Source organism: Phoca vitulina, unplaced genomic scaffold (assembly GCF_004348235.1).
Source record: "Phoca vitulina isolate PV1807 unplaced genomic scaffold, GSC_HSeal_1.0 scaffold52, whole genome shotgun sequence".
Taxonomy (NCBI): Eukaryota; Metazoa; Chordata; class Mammalia; order Carnivora; family Phocidae; genus Phoca; species Phoca vitulina.
Window position 1 is genome coordinate 11,354,809 of NW_022589755.1, and position 19,668 is coordinate 11,374,476.

The following is a 19,668-nucleotide window of genomic DNA, read 5'->3' on the forward strand; positions in this document are numbered from 1 at the left end:
TTTATTGTTTGTTTGGTTTTTTTGTTTTTTGTGTTTTGTTTTGTTTTTTTTTTTTTTTTTGGTTCAAAACTTTGTTGGCCTCCACAATAGCAGGAGGGCAAAGTGGCTCCCAGCGGCGTCTCTCCTCTGTCCACTGAGACGGGTCCGGGGCTGGGCAAACATGGGGTCCAGCCAAGACTCGAGGGAGGTCTCGTGGGAGTGGTGGCCACCACAGTGCCCTCTCGGATGGGGACCACAGGTCATGGCACTGTCCCCGCCACATGGACCCTGATGGGGATGCCACCTTGAGGAACCCCACCACTGGGGTGCGTGCGTGTGTACATGTGTGGGGGCGGGGGGGAGGAAGAGGCATCTGCCAGTATCAGAGGGACACAGGGTGGGAAGAGCGAGGTGAGTTCTCTTTTTGGTTTCTGGTCAATGTCAAAGAACGTGAAGGATCCCACGGATAGGCACTGGAATATGAATTTTTTTTTCAGGGAAACTGACAGACAAGGATGGGAAAAAAGACAACTCGAATGCCCTCACCTCATCCCTCTTGCCCGAAACTTCCACCTTCCCCTGGGCCGGGGAGGGGGTGGATTCCAGAGCAGAGGAGGGTGACAGGGTTGGGGGGGGGGAACATGTGAGAGCTAGAACTTCACAAACCGGCCTAGCCCACCCTTCAAAGGGAAAAGAGGGAGGTACGAGGGGTGAAAAGTCATCCCAGGCCTGCCCCTGCACTCTCCCCTGGCTGGGGGAGGGAGGTTAAAGCGAGACCCCTTGCCCAGGTGGGGAGAGCCGGGGGCCAAGGGAGAGGGGGACACATGGTAGGGACACATTCTGTTGAGCATAACGCTAAAAATTCTGTACATCCTTTGGATGAAGCTACTGAATATTTGGTGTAAGGTTGTTCAGGCCCCTTCTCTTTCACCTTCTGGAAAAGAACATTTGGCGGGTGGTTCTGAGCGCACCCCGTCGGCCCCCGTCGTGCCCTGTCTTCGCTGGCCCAGGGCTGGGGGCTGGGGCTGGAGGCTGGCACATTCTCTTTTGCCTTCTCTGGCCCCCACTGGGGGAGGCAAGTTTGGGGGTTGGCCCCCCAGCCAGGGGCTCAGCAAGAGGTCCGCCCTGCCGAGGCTTCTCTGCCCCTGGCTGGGGTTCTTATTTGGTGTCGTAGCGGTGAGGGTGAGCACACTGAGGTCTGGCTCGCAACTGGTTTTTGGTTTGGTCTTGTGGGGGATTTTTTTTTTGTTTTTGGTTTTGGTTTGTTTTTCACCTCTGGTTCCTTTGGGGCAGCTGGTTTCTGTTGTGATTATTTTTGGTTTCTTTTTGTTGGTTGGTTTCTTTCATTTTCTTTCTTTCTTTCTTTCTTTCTTTCTTTCTTTCTTTCTTTCTTGTTTTGTTTTGTTTTTTTGGTTAGTTGGGGTTTTTTTTTTTTGGTCTTTCCTCCCTTGTCACTCCGGCTCCAAGGACCCTCTGCACCACCACTGCTGGCCTCCTCGCCCTCTTCCCAGGCGGGGCGGACTGAGGTGGGGGTCACAGGAGTAGGAGGGGAGGCAATGTGGGCCCTCACTCGGGCTTGGACCCTGCCTCGGGCCCCCCGGGGCCTCCAGGGGTCTGTGCTGCGGCCTCGCTGCAAGTGGAGGACGAGGACGAGGATGAGGAGGAGGATGAGGAGAGGCCCGGAGACTTGCTGGAGATGGAGGCCGCCACGGCCGCAGCAGCTGCCGAGACCAGGCCCACGCCTGGCGGGGCGCTGAGCAGGGGCAGCCCAGCGTGGTTCAAGAAGAGCGGTGAGGTCACCAGGCCGGGGCTCCCTGGGGCCGCGCTGGCCGCCCCCAGCACCAGGTTCCCGCTGCCGTCAAGGCTGGTAAGGGGCAGGGTTCCACCAGAGGCCAGGGCTGGTGGGGAGAGAGAGAGGCTGGGCTGGGGGGCACCTTCCAGCATCCTGCCCGCAGTGCCCCCTGTCTTCCCATCGGCCCCACTGACCCCCATCAGCACCCCTCACACCTTCCCCAAAGGTGAGATGGGTATGAAGAGGCGAGCGATGCAGTGAGCGGGGCAGGATGGCATGGCTGGAGCAGCAATGGGGGGAGGCTCGAGGCCCCAGGGGGCCAGGCTGGTGGCGATGGGAGTGACATGAGGCAGCACGCACCTTGGATAGTGGCCAAAGGGTTGTTGCTCATGAGGGCTGGACTCAGCCCGGAGCTCAACCCCACCATTGTGCTTCTGCAAGAGGCAAAGCAGAGGCGTTAGCAGGGGCAGGGACCCGCCGGCAGCAGAACTGGGGCGCGGCTCCCACCCGGGAAACAGCAGCGATCCTGCTTCTCTCCCCACAGCCTCCCTAAGTGCAACTGTCCACTTACCCCGTGCTGGGGTTCAGGCCCGACAAGCCGATAGCCGAGTGGCTGCCTTGAGGGCTGGGATTTGTGCTGTTGGTGGTGGCCGGGGGTGGGGGAGTGACAGAGGGGATGGAATTGAGGGGGGGCGCGGCCCCGCCCCCGCCCCCACCCCCTCCGGCTGTCCGGCTGGGGTGGAGCGTCCCCACAGCTGAGGATAAGGTAGTAACTGCCAGAGAGAGACAGAGAGACGGAGACTTCAGCTTCCACTCGTCCTCCACCGGGGAACCCGGGGTCCACCCCTGCTCGCCTTCCCGCCCAGCGCGCGCCCTGCGGCATCTCCTCCGGGGGAACAGACTTAGGCCTCCCGCCGGCTCTTCCCAAGGCCGCCGTGACAGCGATCATAATAATGGCAGCGTGGGCAGCTGCCACCCCCGGAGCCAAGCCCCGTGCCCGGGTCCGCTCACCCTGCGCGAATCCGGCCCTGAGCCTCGGCGCCGGGCGCCCCTAAGACTTCGCCCTGTGGCTCCCTCTAGGGGCCAGGCAGGGGGTTGCGGCTGTGCGCACCGAGGTGGAGAGGGCTCAGCGGCCGGATGGCCAGACAGCCACGGGCAGCAATTTCCTGCCTGTTCCGCCCCATCTGTGCCCTTGGGCGAGTACCTTCACCTCTCTGGCCTTCAGTTGCCTAATCTGGAAAATGGGGATAATAACAGGGCCTACTTTATACAATGAGTGTGAGGATGAGATGAGTCGATATTCTTCATAAAGAGTTTAGACAGTGCCAGGCACACCTTTATAACTTTATAAGCTTCCACTTCTTATCTCTTAATCTGAGAAAAATCAATATGATGTTTGTTTTCTATTTTTTTTTTTTTTTTTTTTTTTAGTTTATTTATTTCGGTAATCTCTACACCCAATGTAGAACTTGAACTCACAACCCCAAGATCAGGAGCCACATACTCCACTAACTGAGCCAGCCAAGCTCCAGTTTTCTATTATTCTTATATGTGGTGTTACACAGGCCCTGTCCCAGGAAGGGAGCAAGGGGAACTTTGGGCACAAAAGAGCATGTATGTGTGTGTGGGGGGGGTACACAGACATACACACTCTTGTATGTATACATTCACGTATATAGCTTTTGTATGTATTATACATTCACAATAATTTGATAAAACCTGAGGCTCAGAGAGGTAAAGTCACTCCTGGAGCTCACACAGTTTATAAAAGCCAGGACCAGAACCCGAGTACATCAACTTTTAGCAAAGCCTGTGCTTTTCTCACAGGAAATCGTAGAGCAGATGAGAGCCGAGCTGCTCTGGCAGGGAGGGTTAGGCTGCCCTCTCCTCTCTGTGCCCCCTGCCTCCCTCATCCCCAGGCTCAGCTTTGAGGCCCACAGATGCCCTAAGCCACTAGAGAACCTCAGGCCTGTACTGGGCCTCCCAAAGCCCCCTCACGGGCTCCTGCCCGCCCTGACCTGTTGTGCTCAGACTGCTGGAAGCTTGGGACAATGGCAAGGTCCCGGCGCCCCCTTGCGGTGTGACCTGGGGAGAGAGGAAAGAAGGCATGGTGAGGCCACTGTTTCCCAGTAGCCCTCATGACGCTCCCTGTGGGTAAGACCCCCATTCATCTGCCCTCAGGCTGAGGGGAGAAGGGACTTTGGGCACAATGCTATGCTTGTATTATGCTAGGTTCTTTCCATCATATCTACGTTAACATTTACCCGAAGTGATCCTGAGCCATAGGTGGGAAAAAATAATTCCTAATTGAGAGTGTTCTCCCACCTCTCTGACACCATCCAGTTGCAGGTCTAAAGCGTCTGTGTGTGTGTGGGGGGGAGTATTATGATGATAAGGGGCGTCTCTGCATCAGAGTGTTGGGATGTCCTGTTGCTTGATTTTCTGGGACCACCCACCAGCCTCCTTCTTGGCCTCCCTGCCTCCATCAGCTCCAATAGCCTCACTCTTAATGTGACCCTGTCCCTCCCCAGCTCAAAACTCCTCAGCTTCTCACCGCCCGTGGTTCACGTTCAAGCTCCTCAGCATGTTACTTGAGAGTCTGGCCCCTGCCCAGCCTGCCCCTACCCTCATACTCATTCATATACATTCCTGCTCCAACCACATTAAATTGCACTGGAGTTCCTCCGATTGGGCTCAGCACACTCTGGCTTCTAGGCCTTTGGGCAGGGCAGTCTTTAAGTGGCTGGCTACCTCTCCCTTGTCCTTTAGAACTCAGCTCAGGTGGTCTCTTCTTCCTCCATACCAGGGGCCTGGGGGGCTCCTCTCTGTCACGTCACAGCCCCTTTCCACATGAGATGCAATAAAGGGGTGTCCCAGTACGTCTGATCCCAAGCAGGTCTGCGTGCAGCTGTGAACCTGAATGTACACCCAGGGACATAACGCTGTCCCTGCCTGTGTCTGTGTGTGTGGCTGTGAACCTGTGTGTGTGTGTGTATGGGGGGGAGGGGTACCTCCATCCCCTACCTGGGATCTCTCCCCATGTGGCCATGCACTGCGAGAACTATTTTTGGCTCTGTTGGTATGTGTCTGTGGGTGCTTGTATCCCCCACATAAGACCACAGTTCCCTGGAAATTGTGTCCCTGTGTGACTGTGCTCCAACCCTGTGACAGCCTGTCGCTAAGGGTGAGTCTCCCTGCCCCTGTGCCAGGCACTGTGGACAACCAAGTAGACTGTGCTTCACAGAGGCCCCTGCCTAGGGGTGGGGTGTTGCCAGAGCTTTGTGCCCCCCACCCCCAGAGGGGCTCCTGGTACCAGATGGGGGCTGTAGCTGGCTGGCTTCCCCGGGCTGGGCAACATGGGGGCTGCGCTGCAGGGGTTGATGCGTTTTTCCTTCTGGCGCCGGTTGCAGAACCAGACGCGGATCACTTCCTTCTCCATGTGCAGCTGCTCTGCAATCAGCAGGATCTCCTCTGAGGTAGGCTTCTGGTTCTGCGGGCAGAGGGCTGGTGAAACCCAGGTCCACCCCGACCCCCCACCTCAGGGCCTCCCCGAAGGCCGCGGCCTCACCGCTAGAAAACTCTTCTCTAAGGCGAAGCGGACGTTTGTCTCGATGCTGGTCCTCTTCTTGCGTCTCCGGCCAGGGAGCCCGTCGAAGCCCAGGCTGGGGCTGCTCAGCTGGTTGGGGCTGGGCAGGCTTGAGTCCACAGACATAGTCTCTGTGCCCGGGAGGAGACGGGGGCATGAGAGGGAGCCTCCGGAGACCACCACCGGCCGCCCGCCCTGGGAGCCCCGGCCCAGTCCCACCTGCGTCGTTGAGCCACTTCTCCAGGAGGGGCTTGAGTTTGCACATGTTCTTGAAGCTCAGGTTGAGGGCCTCGAAACGGGAGATGGTCGTCTGGCTAAAGTCGTTGCCGTAGAGCTTGCCCATGGCCAGGCCCACATCACCCTGGCCAAGTGGGGTGGGGAATGGGGCGGCGGTCAGGGCGCCGGGCTCACCCCGGTCCACCGGCTGGCCACACCCCTGGCCCCGCCCACCGGCCGGCTTCGGTCTCTCGCCCCGCCCACCACCTGGCCACGCCCACTGCCCCGCGCTGCGGAGAGGGAGCCCGCGCCCCGCCCACCACCTGGCCAGGCCGCGTCACCCTCAGGCCCACCGCCCGTGCTGCCGGGTGGCCCCAGACCTGCGTGAAGCCCAGCTTGATGCGGCGTTGCTTGAAGGTGCGGGCGAACTGCTCCAGCTCCTCCAGGTCACTGGGCTCCTCGGGGTGGGATGGTGGCTCCAAGCATTTGGGGGGCTGCGGGTGCGAGAGGTGCGGGTCGGGCAGCGTGGGGCGGGTCACGGCCTGGTAAGGTGGGCAGGGGTGGGTGGGGTGCAGGATCGAGGACCAGGATGGGGCTCAGCAATGGCTGCGCAGTCCTCCCTCCCTCCTTCCCTCTCTGCCATCCCACCTCTTCCTGCAGGCTCTCCTCTACCTGTCCCCAGGAGGCTGATGCGCACTCATTGTCAATCCCCATCAAGGGGACACTCTGCTACTCCATAGGGACCTCTCACTGCCCCCAACTCTCTCTCTGCACATTCCTTCCCAGCCTGCAAACTCCCAGGAGTAGCCAGCTCTTTTCAACCATCGGCTTTTTCCCTGGAGCTGGGGGCCATGGTTTTATCCTTCTCTCAGGCAGGGAATTAATGACTGGCTCTGCTACCGCATTGTTGGGTAACTCAGGCAAGTTTCTTAATCTCCCTGGGCCTCAGTTTTCCCCTCTGCAGAATGGAAATAATCATGGTTGCTCCGCCCACCCCATGGGGTTGATGGGAGAATCCCATGAAAGGTTGCAGATAAAGTGAAAGCATTTTTTAAAAAGTAGATGAGGAGGGTGCCTGGGGGATTTACAAAGAAGCAACAGGTCTCTCTGAATTGCTTTATTTCCCTAAAAATATCTGAAACAGGTGGTGAGTGCAACCATGTTGGTCACATAAGTCCTTGATCCATTATCCAAATGCTGGGGCCAGATGGGTTTTGGAATTCAGAAATTTTACAGATTTTAGAAAGCCTACACGGGTCACAAATAATGTGACTCCCCCCATCAGGGTCAAGGCATCACCCCATCACTGAACACATTAACAGCTCTCAGCAAAGCACAAATACCACATGGAAGGGAGAAAGGAAAGTCATACTCCTTTGCCTTAGGTCAAGACGGGTTTTGCAGCCAAATAACTTCTGGTCTCACATTACAAAAACAACTTGGTTTTCCAAGCATTTTGGATTTCAGAATTCAGCTCAGCCCGGTATTAGTCTCTAAACTTTTTGGGTTAAATAGTTCATATTTTTTGAAAGGGCTGTTAAAAAAAAGTGGGTAGGAGGGAATGTCAAAATCCATAAAGAATCATGAAAGATTATTATTGAAGTCTAGAACCCAGTCAGCAAACTGAAAGAAAGGCCAGGCCACAACCTATAGGTTTTTTGCACGTGTGCATTTTGGGGTAGCGGGGGTCAGATCAAAATCTTTCATCAGATTCTCAAAGGAGTCCATGTGTCTGAAAGGGTTAAGAGTCTCTGGCCTGGCTGATTCCCCTCCTTCTATAGAGGAAGAAGCTGACCCAGATGGAGAGTGGCTTGTCTAAGGTCCCATAGCAAATCAGTGGCAGAGCAGGGCTGGTCCCCAGGTCTCCCGACTCCTATTCTGGCCCCTATGGTCATGGGGAGGGTTGGAGGGAGCAGAGACCCTCACCCTCCCACCCCCTCCTCACCCAGCCTGGCACACTCAGTGGACATTCTCACCTGTGTGGGCAGCCCGGCCCGGGGCTGGGAGGTCAGAAGAGCTCCCTGGGTTTGCTGAGGTAGCTGGAAGAGATTTGGTGTCGGTAGCAGGCCTGGGGAGACAAGGGGATTGCACGGGGTGAGGGAGGAGGGAGAGTTCTGTGGAAGCATCCTCAGGGAGGGGAGGCCATGGGGTGGGTGGGGCCTTACCTGGCTGACTCTGCTGGGCCTGTGGCAGCAGGAACTGAGCAGGTGGCTGGAGGTGGTGGCCTGGCACAAGCACCAGCTGCTGAAGCTGGAGGAGCTGCTGTATGTCCTGGCAGGGAGGGGGATGGACAGAAAGACAGCCTGAGTCTTGGCCCAGCTCCCTCTGCACCGTGTGAGCCCTGAGGGGTTCCACAGAGTGGGCGGGGAGGGATGGAGCACGGTCTCTGAATGGCTTCCCTTAGCTAAGGGCCCACAGGAGGCTTCTCCCAACCGCGGGCTACCAGAGCATCCTATCTGGGCTGACCCAGGAGGGCTCGCTCTTGATTTACCTTCTCTTTCTTGAAGAAATATTTGCCTTGTCTTACATTCCCACAGAACAAATAGTATCATTTAAAAATGTAAATCAGACCAAGTCTTCCCTTTTCTTAAAACACTTGAGGCAAAAGATACCGTGTCTGGAATTAGCTTTAAAATACTCCAGCACAGCAATAAATAAATAAATAAAATAAAATAAAATAAAATAAAATAAAATAAAATAAAATAAAATAAAATACTCCAGCACAGTAAATTGGTTCAACCACTTTGGAAAACTCTTTGGCACTGTTATGATTTGAATTATGTCCGCCCCTCAAAAGATATGTAGGAATTCTAACCCCCCAGAACCCCAGAGAGTGGCCTTATTTGAAGATAGGGTCCTAATCCAATATGACAGGTGTCCATTTAGTAAGGGGGAATTTGGACACAGAGACAAACATATACAGAGAGAAGGCACTGTGAAGAGACCCAGAGAGAAGATGCCCAGCCCTGCCAACACACTGGCTTCGGACTTACAGCTTCCAGAGCTGTGAAAGAATACATTTCTGTTGTTTAAGACAGCCAGTTGGTGGTTGGTTGTTATAGCAGCTCTAGAAAACAAATACAGGCACTATTTACTAAAGCCAAACATACACCTGTCTCATGACCCAGCAGTTCCCCACCTGGGTGCTAGCCACTGTAAGTGTGTACGTGTGTTCACCAAAAGACACGTGCCACGATGTTCAGGGCAGAACCATTTGTAATGGCCCAAACCCAAAGAAAGCCCAGGTACCCATCGGAATCGAAATGGGTGAGGAAAATGATTCACCGGAATGCTACAGCAATGAGAAGGGGCAGTCTACAATCTGTAATGACACACAGCAAAATAAACTTCCCAGACATGATACGTGGAAGAAGCTAGACATGATAGAGAGCATCCTATATGGTTCCATTTGCATTTGGGGAGGGAGAGGCTAGAAGGCATCCCCAGGGGCTCCTGGGGAGCTGGCCATATTCAGTTCTTGATCTGGCTGCTAGTTACATGAGTATGCTCAGTTTGTGAGTGTCACTGATCTGTATATTTATGATTTGTGCACTTTACCGTATTTGTTATACTTCAATGAAAAGATTTTTTTTTTTTTTAAAGGGAAATGAAGCAGGGACAGAGGGAGAGAAAAAAACATCCAGCCTCTCCACCAAAAAAGTGAAGGGTATAGATGAAACAGGATTGGCAAAAGGTTGGTGTCTACTGAGCGGGTGAAGGCACGTACAGTTCCTTATATCATACCCTCCACTTTTAGGTTTGAACATTTCCAAAAGAAAAAGCAAAACCCCCGTACACACACACACATACACACTCCAGTGGCTTCTCATAGCCACAACAATACAATCAAAACCCCTTACCTGGTCTCTAAGGTCCTTCATACCAAAGCCCGTGCTAGTCTTCCTGACCTCAACTCCTACCTCAGGACCTTTGCACACGCTGTTCCCTCTGCCAAGCAGTTCTAGTTCTTATACTCCTGCCTAGGCCCTTCTTGTCACTCAGATAAAATCACCTCTTCAGGGGCGCCTGGGTGGCTCAGTCAGTTAAGTGTCTGACTCTTGATTTCAGCTCAGATCATGATCTCAGAGTCATGAGATTGAACCCCGCGTCAGGCTCCATGCTGGGCATGGAGCCTGCTTAAGAGTCTCTCCCTCTCCCTCTGCCCCTTCTGCTTGTGCTCTCTCTCTCTCTAGAATAAATAAATAAATCCTTAAAAAAAAAGATTCTCTCTCTCCCTTTGTTTCCCCCTCCTCAGGCACTCACATTCTCTCTTTAAAAAAAAATCACCTCTTCAGAGATGCCCTCCTTGACCACCTAATCTAAAGCAGCCACCACCACCCCTCTCTTTGTTATCTCCATTTCACCTCCTCTGTAAGACTTATCACTATCTCAAGGTATCTCTCTTTCTGTTTACCCTTTCACAGTGCATCTCCCTCACTGGTATGTCAGATCCATGAGAGTGTGATCTTGATGGTTTTGGGCATTATTATAATCTCAGCATCTAGAATATCTGGCACCCAGTAAGTGCTCCACATATATCTGTTGAATGAACCCACACTGATGCTTCATAATTTGCTCAGTAACTTTTATGACAGTTGAAAGTTATGTTACTTAGAGTGACATTCTTTTTCCTTCTGGGAAATTGAGGGGGATGACATATGCCCCTCAATTCCTCCCAATGCTATCGTTATTCCAAAGACCAATTTAATGTCCTAGGAAGTGAACAAACTGAGGAAAAAACATACGCAACTTGACACAAAGGGTTCATTTCTTTAACATATAAAGAGTGATTACAGATCAATAAGAGAAAAACTAACAATCCAATAGTAATCTGGCCAATATAGGGCTGGTGACTGCCCAGCAAAGGAAATATAAACAGCTCTGAATGAAAAAATATTCAGACTCATTCACAATAAGATAAACAGAGCTATAACTGCACTGAGATACTATTTTTACCTATCTGATGGGCAAAGATAACAGCAGTGCATAACACGCTGGGTTGGGGCAAATGGGGAAACACACATTCTTGCACATCACTAGTGAGAAGATAATTTGGCAATGTCTGTCAGAATTACAAAGGCAGGGCAGAAGACATGAAAGACATTTCTCCAAAGAAGACATACAAATGGCCAACAGACACGTGAAAAAATGCGCAGCATCACTCAGTATCAGGGAAATACAAAACAAAACCACGAGATACCACCTCACAACAGTCAGAATGGCTAAAATTAACAAGTCAGGAAACGACAGATGTTGGCGAGGATGTGGAGAAAGGGAAACCCTCTTACACTGTTGGTGGGAATGCAAGCTGCTGCAGCCACTCTGGAAAACAGTATGGAGGTTCCTCAAAAAGTTGAAAATAGAGATACCCTATGATCCAGCAATTGCACTACTGGGTATTTACCCCAAAGATACAAATGTAGTGAAAAGAAGGGGCACATGCACCCCAATGTTCATAGCAGCAACGTCCACAATAGCCAAACTATGGAAAGAGCCCAGATGTCCATCGACAGATGAATGGATAAATAAGATGTGGTGTGTATATATATATATGTATATGTGTGTGTGTGTGTGTGTGTGTGTGTGTGTATATACACACACACACACACACACAATGGAATATTATTCAGCCATCAAAAAATGAAATCTTGCCATTTGCAACGATGTGGATGGAACTAGAGGGTATTATGCTAAGTGATATAAGTCAATCAGAGAAAGACAATTATCATATGATCTCACTCATGTGTGGAATTTAAGAAATAAAACAGAAGATCATAGGGGAAGAGAGGAAAAATGAAACAAGACGAAATCAGAGAGGGAGCCAAACCATAAGAGACTCTTAATCATAGGAAACAAACTGAGAGTTGCTGGAGGGGAGGGGGAGGGGGTAACTGAGTGATGGACATTAAGGAGGGCATGTGATGTGATGAGTACTGGATATTATGTAAGACTGATGAATCACTGACCTCTACCTCTGAAACCAATAATACATTATATGTTAATTAATTGAGTTTAAATAAAATAATTTTTTTTTTTTTTAGAAAGAAAGAGAGAGCATGAGCAGAGGCAGACAGAGAGGGAGAAGCAGGCTCCCTGCTGAGCCAGGAGCCTGATGTGGGGCTCGATCCCAGGACCCTGGGATCATGACCTGAGCTGAAGGCAGACGCTTAACCATCTGAGCCACCCAGGCGCCCCAATAAAATAAAATTTTTAAAAAGTAAAAAAGAATTACAAAGGCATATACCCTTTGACTCAGCCATTTCACTTCTAGGAATTTATCTTAGAGATACATTCACACTTGTGCAAAATGCTCTCTCTAGAAGGGTATTCCTAGCATCATGCAGTGTTCAGCAAGAGTGGAAACAAGCTGAACACACAGCAGTGGGGAACAGGTAAATGAACTAGGGTGGATCTTTATGTCGGAATACTATACATTCATCAGAAAGAACGAGGACACTTTTCATGTCCTGAAATGGAACAATCTCCAAGATGTCCTGTTGAATGGAGAGCTCAAGAGACAGAACAGTGGGTATGATGTGCTACTGTTTGAATTTTTTTTTTTTTAAGTATTTCTAGGTATTTCCTGGGTATGCATAGACTATACCTGGGAAACTATACCAGAAACTGGCAACACTGTAAATCCTTCCATATCTCTTGAGTTTTGAACACTTACCTAGCCTAAATAAAGAAATAAAGATGTCCCACCCCCACCTACCCAACCGAACACTCATTTCTGCCCGACATCCGTTTTCCCGACCATTCGTGTTTCGACTGTTCAAGGCTATTTCCTGTCCACAGCAAAGGCCTCTGCTTTCTCTCTGTGCCTCAGAAAGTGGACAGAGTACCCAGATGCTCCTGACTTCTCACTTCTCTCTAGCTGCTCATCATCTAAGAATACAGCTTAAGGGGTTTGAAGTCCCAATACTCTATCCTTTGAAACTGTGTCCATTCTGCCTTGTCTTCTGAGCCTCTCCACCTGATCAATCACATGGTGGCGTCCTTCCACGTGAGGCCTGGCCACGATGTGAGTGAAGCCTGGATTTCAGGCCCCCCACCCCTTCACAACGGACCCTTCCAAGTCCCCGTACCTAATTTTGGTCTCATAATTTTGTCTTCCTTTTCTCTAAAAAGACGTGCACACTGTATAAAAGTCAGGCCCCACAAAACTGAACCCACCCTGCTCTACCCTGCATTTCTCGTGATGCAATGCATTTGCAGTTTTCCTCTGCTACACTATAACTCTAGAAGGCAGAGGCCAGGTCTTACTCTGTTCATATCCCTAACCCTTAACACAGTCTGGTCAGCCCCCATTAAATGCCCACTGAGCTGAATCAAGGAATAAAGCCAGATATAAAGACTTATCACCAATGTTTTTCTGACTAGCTTGCTGATTAAAGTATTTGTTAACTACTGTCTCTCCCTAGTGTGACTCTCAGTGAAAACCCCCCTTTCTCCCCAGAAGCCTAAAACAGAGGTGTCTGCAGATTTCTTTCTGAATCTCCTCTGGAGAGGAAAAGGGTGGGGAAAATGCATCCCAGTTTGCAGGGGGCCTCATGGTGAGAAGTCCAAATGAATAACCCAACCACACCCCCACTCACTGTCACTCAGATCAGAAACTTAGGGGTCAGTCCGGATACCCTCCATCCCTTCTCTTCCCCATCCAACACATCTGCAAGCCTGAACAAAAAAGTTCTAATTTTTTTCTGTGCTCTGAATTACTTGGTGTCTGACAAAACCTACTGCCCCCTTCTCAGAGTTAAAAAATGGGTAAAATAAAATGCATAGGATTTCATATGAAATCAACTATATATGAAAAAGTCATCCAACATTTTGAGTTGTGATAATAATCTATGGGTTTCTTTATTACCCATTAAATAATAAGATCAAGCAATACGTCTGATTACTACTGTAATTTCAAAGCAATGATGAGTAAAAACAATATTTTGAGGTGTCTGTGTATAGAAATATCTGTGATTCCATCGGTGACAGAGTCCTGCTAATGCTACTGTGGTCTATTCATAATAGAAGGAAACGTAACATTTTCAGTTAGAGGATAGTAAAAGTTGAGACATAATTTTTTCCCATCCAAGTTCATGCACTCCCCTGAATTCTATCCACAGACCCCTCCAGGGGGTTCCTGTTCTGAAATGTTAATCTAATCATAAAGCCTCCACTGGTTTTCATCACACTTGTAAGACAATTCAACTCCTTGCCATGGCCCTGGATGACCTGGCCTTCCTCATCAACCAGGACTCTCACTCCCTGACTCGGAGCGAATCACACTGGTCTCCTTCCTGTTACTGAACTCAAAAAAGGTCCCCACCTCAGGGCCTTTGCACATGCTGTTGCCCTCCCACTTCTTGATCTGCACATGACTGGCCCCGCCTCATCATGCAAGTCTCTATAAAACGCCCCCTCCTGAGAGAGGCCTCCCCTGGCTACCCGCTCTGATGAGGAGTCTTCCTCTCCTCAATCTCTATTACATTATACTCTTTTCCTTTCTTCATAGCAATTGTCAGCTATGGGTAGGTGCTTGTCTGGGCACAGACTTGTCTGCCTTATTCCTCACTGTATCCCCCCTGCAAAAAGGTGCTGGGGCATGGTGGATGTTCACGAAATGTTTGCTGACTAAAGAAATTGCAGAATGACAGAAAGAAGATTCTGGGTGCTGTGCTCGCTCAGAACTGGGGTTAACCAGTAGGAGGCCCCATTTCTCCATAATCTACAAGCAGCACGCAATCTGAAGCCACTTGGGGGCGCATTAGGACCAAGTCAAGATGGTGGAGCAGTTAGAGGAAGTGGAGACACTGGGGAAGGGCCCCTGGCCAGGATATTTAGTGGATCATCTGCTCCGTCCCTGACCTGTGAGAAAAACGGGCACAGAGGGCTTAGCACACCCCACTAGAGCTGAGAAGGGAAGAGACCGGTTCTCGTTCATCGCTGGATTGTGATCACCCCCACCCCAGTGTGGGCACCCAGCAGGTGATCAATGAATTTCCAATGAATGAATGAGTGAAACCTAGGACTGACTGGTGGTGTTTCAGGTTGTACTTTGCCGCAACTGAGATCTTGGCCACAGTCAGGCAGAAAGACTGACGCTCTATTTACGTGACACACGGGTGAACAGGAGTATAATTGTCCACTTTCCCATCTGGGCTTGGTTCCACCTGAGGGTCGGTGGGGGGGTGGTGGTGGTGGAAAAAAGCCTTTAAAAGGAACTAGAGGAGGCCTGGCCCCTGCTGTGGCCGCTTGGGACCAGGTGCAGCGCCTCACTCCAGCGCACAGGGCAGACTCCCCACCCCCCCAACTGCAGGCCCCCACACATGCTCTGGCAGCCACCCAGACTGGGATGGTGTCTGTGTGACACTCACCAGCCATCCCTGAGATGGCATGCTATGACCAGTTTTGGACACCCCATTCTAAGACATGGACAGTTTAGAATTAAGTCCAGGGCGGGGAGGACAGGAAGGGGGGTGTCTGGGGGACCATGTAAACTACATTGTCCTCAGTTGCATTCAGAGTGAGGACGGGCTTCCTTACTCTCTGAGCCATGACAGGCGGCCCCGTGGGTGGAGGGGGCTGCCTGGGAAGGGAGAGAGCACCTGTCCCAGGAGCCACCTGGGAGAAACGGCACCCCGACTTGCCCAGAACTGTGTGGAGGGAGCTAGGTGGGAGGGCGGTCGGAGGAGTGCCAGGGTCCCTGCCAGCTGGGAACCTTGGGGGTCTGAGCCTGGGTCCTGTTGCTTGCTTCTCGCTGTGTGACTCGGGGGAAGCCAGCTCTCTTCTGGGCCTCGGCCTCCCTAACTGTATAGGGTGACAGTGCATGGTGTCCTGGAGACGGCCAGACACCCAGCTGTCCGTCACACAGTTGGGGGACCGTGGGCATCCCTTACCCTGTTTTACGCCTCCATTTCCTCGGGTGACACCGCAATAACTCTTACCTCCTGGGGCTATTACAGGAATTAAATGCAACAACACACGTAGCATGTTTAGCCTGGTCTCTGTTCACTCGAGTGGTCCTGCATAAATGGTAGTCATTACTACTGAGTCATAGCTCTCTCAGGGCTCGGTGTTCTCATCTACAAAATGGGGATAGGAATGTCTGACTCTTTACTGGATTGTACTGAAGCCTGAGTAATATTAGTATTTATAAGGTGTTTGGGAAATCACAACATACTCCCCCAGCACAAGCATCTGCTGCCCCTGCACCCTCCTGTCACTCCCCTGCTGTCACCCCCCTCAAGCACAAGCTCTCAAGGGCGGGAGCCCCGTCCTCTGCCTGACAACTCATAACTGCCAGTGTCCAGCCAGCCTCCCCGCTGAGCTCCAGCCTCAAATGCCTGTCTGCCTATTTGATATCTCCACTTGGATGGTGAATAGACTCTTTATCCCCTGCCATGTCCAAAGGGAAACTCCTGCTTCCCTACTCCTGCCCTCCAAAACACCCTGTGCCCCCCCTGTCTTCCCCAACTCAGGAAATCACCTCACCACCCTCCGGTTGCTGAAGCCAAAATTCTAGGAGTCATCCTTGATCTACCCTATCCATATAAAATAGCATTCTAGACCCCCACCATCACCTTCACCTCCCCGCCTGGATGCCTGCGAGCATTTCCCACTGGGCCCCTTGCTTCTACTCTGGTCCCCCACAGTCCATTCTCCCCATGGCATCTGGAGGGTGCTTTGTAAAGGGTCAGTTGGCTTATGCCACTCATCTGTTTAACAACCCCCCAACAGCTTCCCATCATATCTGGCATTCATTCCAAACCCCTTAATCTGTCCTAGAAGACCCCTCACCTCTTACTTGTCTCCTGCTAACTTGCTCTGCTCCAGACATACCATTTTTCTCTGTGCCCTGATGTCAAGCTGCCTTCCACCTCAGGACCTTTGCACTTGCTGTTGCCTTTTCCTCAGTTCTCCCCCTGGCTTCTTCATGACTGACTCATTCAGGCCTCAGCTCTCAAAGGCTACCTTCTCAGTGAAACTTTTCCTAACCACCTCCCTGGAAGACACCAGCCTATTTCATTTTCTTCAGGACACTCACTCTAAAACAGTCTTGTTCGTTTGTTTACTTGTTTACTGTCTGTCTCCCCACTAGAACATGAGGTCCTCAAGGGCAGCCACCTCTGCCTCATTCACAGCTGTCCCCTCGGGGCCATGAATGGGCACCTGGCATATACAAGGTGCTCAATAAGGGCTGGATGAATGACTATGTTATTCTAGTCATTTCACTAGAGGAAGCCCTAAAGTTTTTTTGGGGGGGCAGGTGGTATGGGCAGAGGTGGCCTGTGTCTAGCAGGGGTTCTTATATGTGCCTCCTCCCCCAAAGGTGACCCTGCCACACGGAGCCCAGGAAGTCCCAGCGATTGGGGCAGAACGCCACAAACCGAGACCCACCCAACAGGGAGCAAAAACGACCTCTGCACATTCTGTGTTACATCCCATGCTACTGCTTCATGTTAAAATGCCAGGATAGATGAGCAACAGCAGACCCCAATCCCGCAGTTGTGGGGCGACTGGGATGCCCCGGCCCGGCTCCTGGACTCCAGGGCCTGTGGGCACACTGACGACACGCCTCCAGGTGTGGTTGACCTGGCACCCACTGCCCCTTCCTCAAGCATCCATCTCTTCCTCTTGGGGACTTGCCCTCCCCCATTCTCAGGTCACATGGTCCAGGGGGGCTGACCCTACCTTCTCAGGGGTTGAGGACACTAACTCAACCCTGGCCGGTGGAAGGTTTTATCTCCCCGGGTACAAGTGGCTGCAAGTCGAAGCGGGCAGGCGCCTATTTTGCCTGCCTCAGAATGAAAAAAGAGACAGACCCCTGGGGCCAGGCCCCATGTTCCAGGATGGGCCTCTTCGGTGATCTGAGCCAAATATCCCCTTTCCTTCTTCAGCCAGCTGGCGTGGAGTTTGGTCCAGCTGCCACCCCTCCTAGCCCATCCTGCTCTGTCTTCCACTGCTGGCCCCCAACCCCCCACTCCCAGAGCCCACTGCGCTCTCTCACATTATGCTCCATGCCTGGAACAGCTTTCTCCACTTTGTATACCCAGTAAACTCCTACTTGTCCCTGCTCAGGTCAGATCCCACCTCCTCCAGGAAGCCTTCTCTGATTCCCTCAGACACAGGTCACCTGTCTTCTCCCACACTCCCACCACATCCAATAGGTTTCTCTGGGAAACCTGTACTCACTAGGTCCTGCCCGCCTAAAAGATTTTGTCAAGCTTTATATGCCACGGTCATATTATGAAAATAGGGATTTTTTTTTCTCTCCAAATACAAAATGATGTTTTAACGGTTAATGTAAATTTTCAATCAATGCCTACCCCTACCCCAGACATTCTGAATTACTCCCCCGGAGAGATGTCTTCCCTACCCTTGATTGAAAAGCTGCAGCAAAACATCCCTCATTGATTCAGTAAATATCCATGTGGCCCCCTTGGTGGAAAGCATCGTGCTGAGTGCTGGACACACAAATTATAGAAGTGTGTTATAATCATCCCTTTCTCTGTACGAGTTAGGAAAATGCAGGGAAGGTTCCTGCCAAACGGTTTAACTGACATTACTTTGGAAGCTGGCATTCGAGGGACAGATGGGGGACTTTCCCTTAGTACTTTATGCAATTTTTAAAATGATAGGGCTAGGGGTGTTTTTGACTTTCTTAGTATTGTTCAAGTAAAACATTTCTTAGTGGTTCGTTGGTGTGTCTGTTTCCCTAGAAGACTGGGAACCCTGAGGGGGCAAGGAAGGGTCTGAGTCATTCCTAAGCCTTTAGCTTCCCACCAGGGCCTGACACACGGGAGGACGGGAAATGTCTGAAATGACCACGGGACAGAGCGGAGTGGGCATGGGAAGCAGATGGGTGGGCATGGGACACGGGCTGAGGAAGAGGGGGGGTCAAGCCCAGGGGTGAGAGAGCTGGAGCTGCAGTGGGCAGCTAAGGCAGGAGGACTGTGGTACCCATGGCAGCTGGTCGGCACAGTGCCTACAGCTCTTGGTGGTACAGGATAAACATTTGTCTGTTAGGGAAATGAGGTCACAGGGTGACAGAACTCCCAGAAAAAACCTTGGCCCAGCTTTGCAGTTGCAAAAGGCAGACCCGAGCAGATCGGAGCTGGGGAGGGGGGAGTGAGAGGAAGGGGTTGGAGGAGGCCTTGAGAATCAGAGTCTGGGCGGGACAGCAGGTGGCAGGGAGCTTGGAGGAGGTGGTTCTAGGAGTGTATGAACGGAAAGAATGCCTGCTGCTGGTCTGCACGAGGCTGCTCTGTCCCTGCTCCCTCCCTGGAGTCTTTGTCCCTTCCACAGACACTTCCTCGGGCATATTTGGACCGAGCACTGGTGATTAGGCCCAGAAGCAAAGGAAAAGGGCTGGGGGCCTCGGGAGAATGCAGGAGGCAGGAAATCAAACCAGCTGGAGGGAGGGAAGTCTTGGAAGACATCCTGGAGGCATGGACTCCCAAGCTGAGGCTTAAAGGCTGAAAAGAAGCCGTCCAGGTAAAGGGAGGGAGCCGACTTCCAGGCAGGGATACTTGAGACCTGGGGGAGGGAGGAGCCCTGAGCGTTGGGGTTGCTCCATGGAGAGCGTTGGGGTTGCTGTATGTGCTGAGAGGCGCCCCCCTGCTGCTGGGATCTCTGGGGGGCGGTGGGCGGTGGGAGATGGGAAGGATGGCTACAGGCAGCAGCCCCAGATCATGTGGTCCGAGCCCTGACTCCCAGGCTGCTCTGCCCCTTGGGGTGACCTCGCCGGGGATGAGGATTTGTGGACTCTAGGAGGTCACCGTTAGCACAGTGCCTGCTACAAAGGCAGCACCTGCCAGACTCTAGTTACAGTTACTGTGGCAAGCCAGGCACCAGGGGCTAAGTCTGGAAGAGCCGTCACAGAGCAGTGGCACAGATTGCTCTGTGTGTCTCCGCAGAAACAGGCCCAGAACCGGGAAGCTCTAAGGAGGCAGACCCAGCTCAGCGTTAAGGACAGTCTTCAGTGGAAGCGCTGGTCAGTAGTGGAATGGGCCCATCGGAAGCTGAACTCTGTCAAGGGACAAACTGTGGGTGCTGGACACCTTCTCTGTGTAGACAGCGTCTGCCCCCGGGGTTCCAT

At 51.9% G+C, this 19,668-nt stretch overlaps 1 protein-coding gene across 2 annotated transcripts in view; it reads right to left on the minus strand.

Moving 5' to 3' along the window:
* Positions 1-1,345: 1,345 nt before the first annotated feature.
* POU2F2 (POU class 2 homeobox 2) overlaps positions 1,346-19,668 on the minus strand; it is a 31,215-nt gene continuing 12,892 nt past the window's right edge. Inside the window, exons 6-15 of one of the 2 annotated variants that reach the window (XM_032388743.1) lie at positions 7,739-7,844; positions 7,550-7,641; positions 5,954-6,067; positions 5,577-5,718; positions 5,340-5,488; positions 5,085-5,261; positions 3,790-3,856; positions 2,343-2,544; positions 2,132-2,205; positions 1,346-1,877 (exon numbers count right to left, since the gene is read on the minus strand). In XM_032388743.1, coding sequence (XP_032244634.1) covers positions 1,546-1,877; positions 2,132-2,205; positions 2,343-2,544; positions 3,790-3,856; positions 5,085-5,261; positions 5,340-5,488; positions 5,577-5,718; positions 5,954-6,067; positions 7,550-7,641; positions 7,739-7,844 — 1,455 coding nt within the window. In that variant the 3' untranslated portion in view covers positions 1,346-1,545. Of the gene's footprint in view, positions 1,878-2,131; positions 2,206-2,342; positions 2,545-3,789; positions 3,857-5,084; positions 5,262-5,339; positions 5,489-5,576; positions 5,719-5,953; positions 6,116-7,549; positions 7,642-7,738; positions 7,845-19,668 lie in introns of both variants that reach the window. The other variant, XM_032388742.1, reaches the window with a different exon arrangement.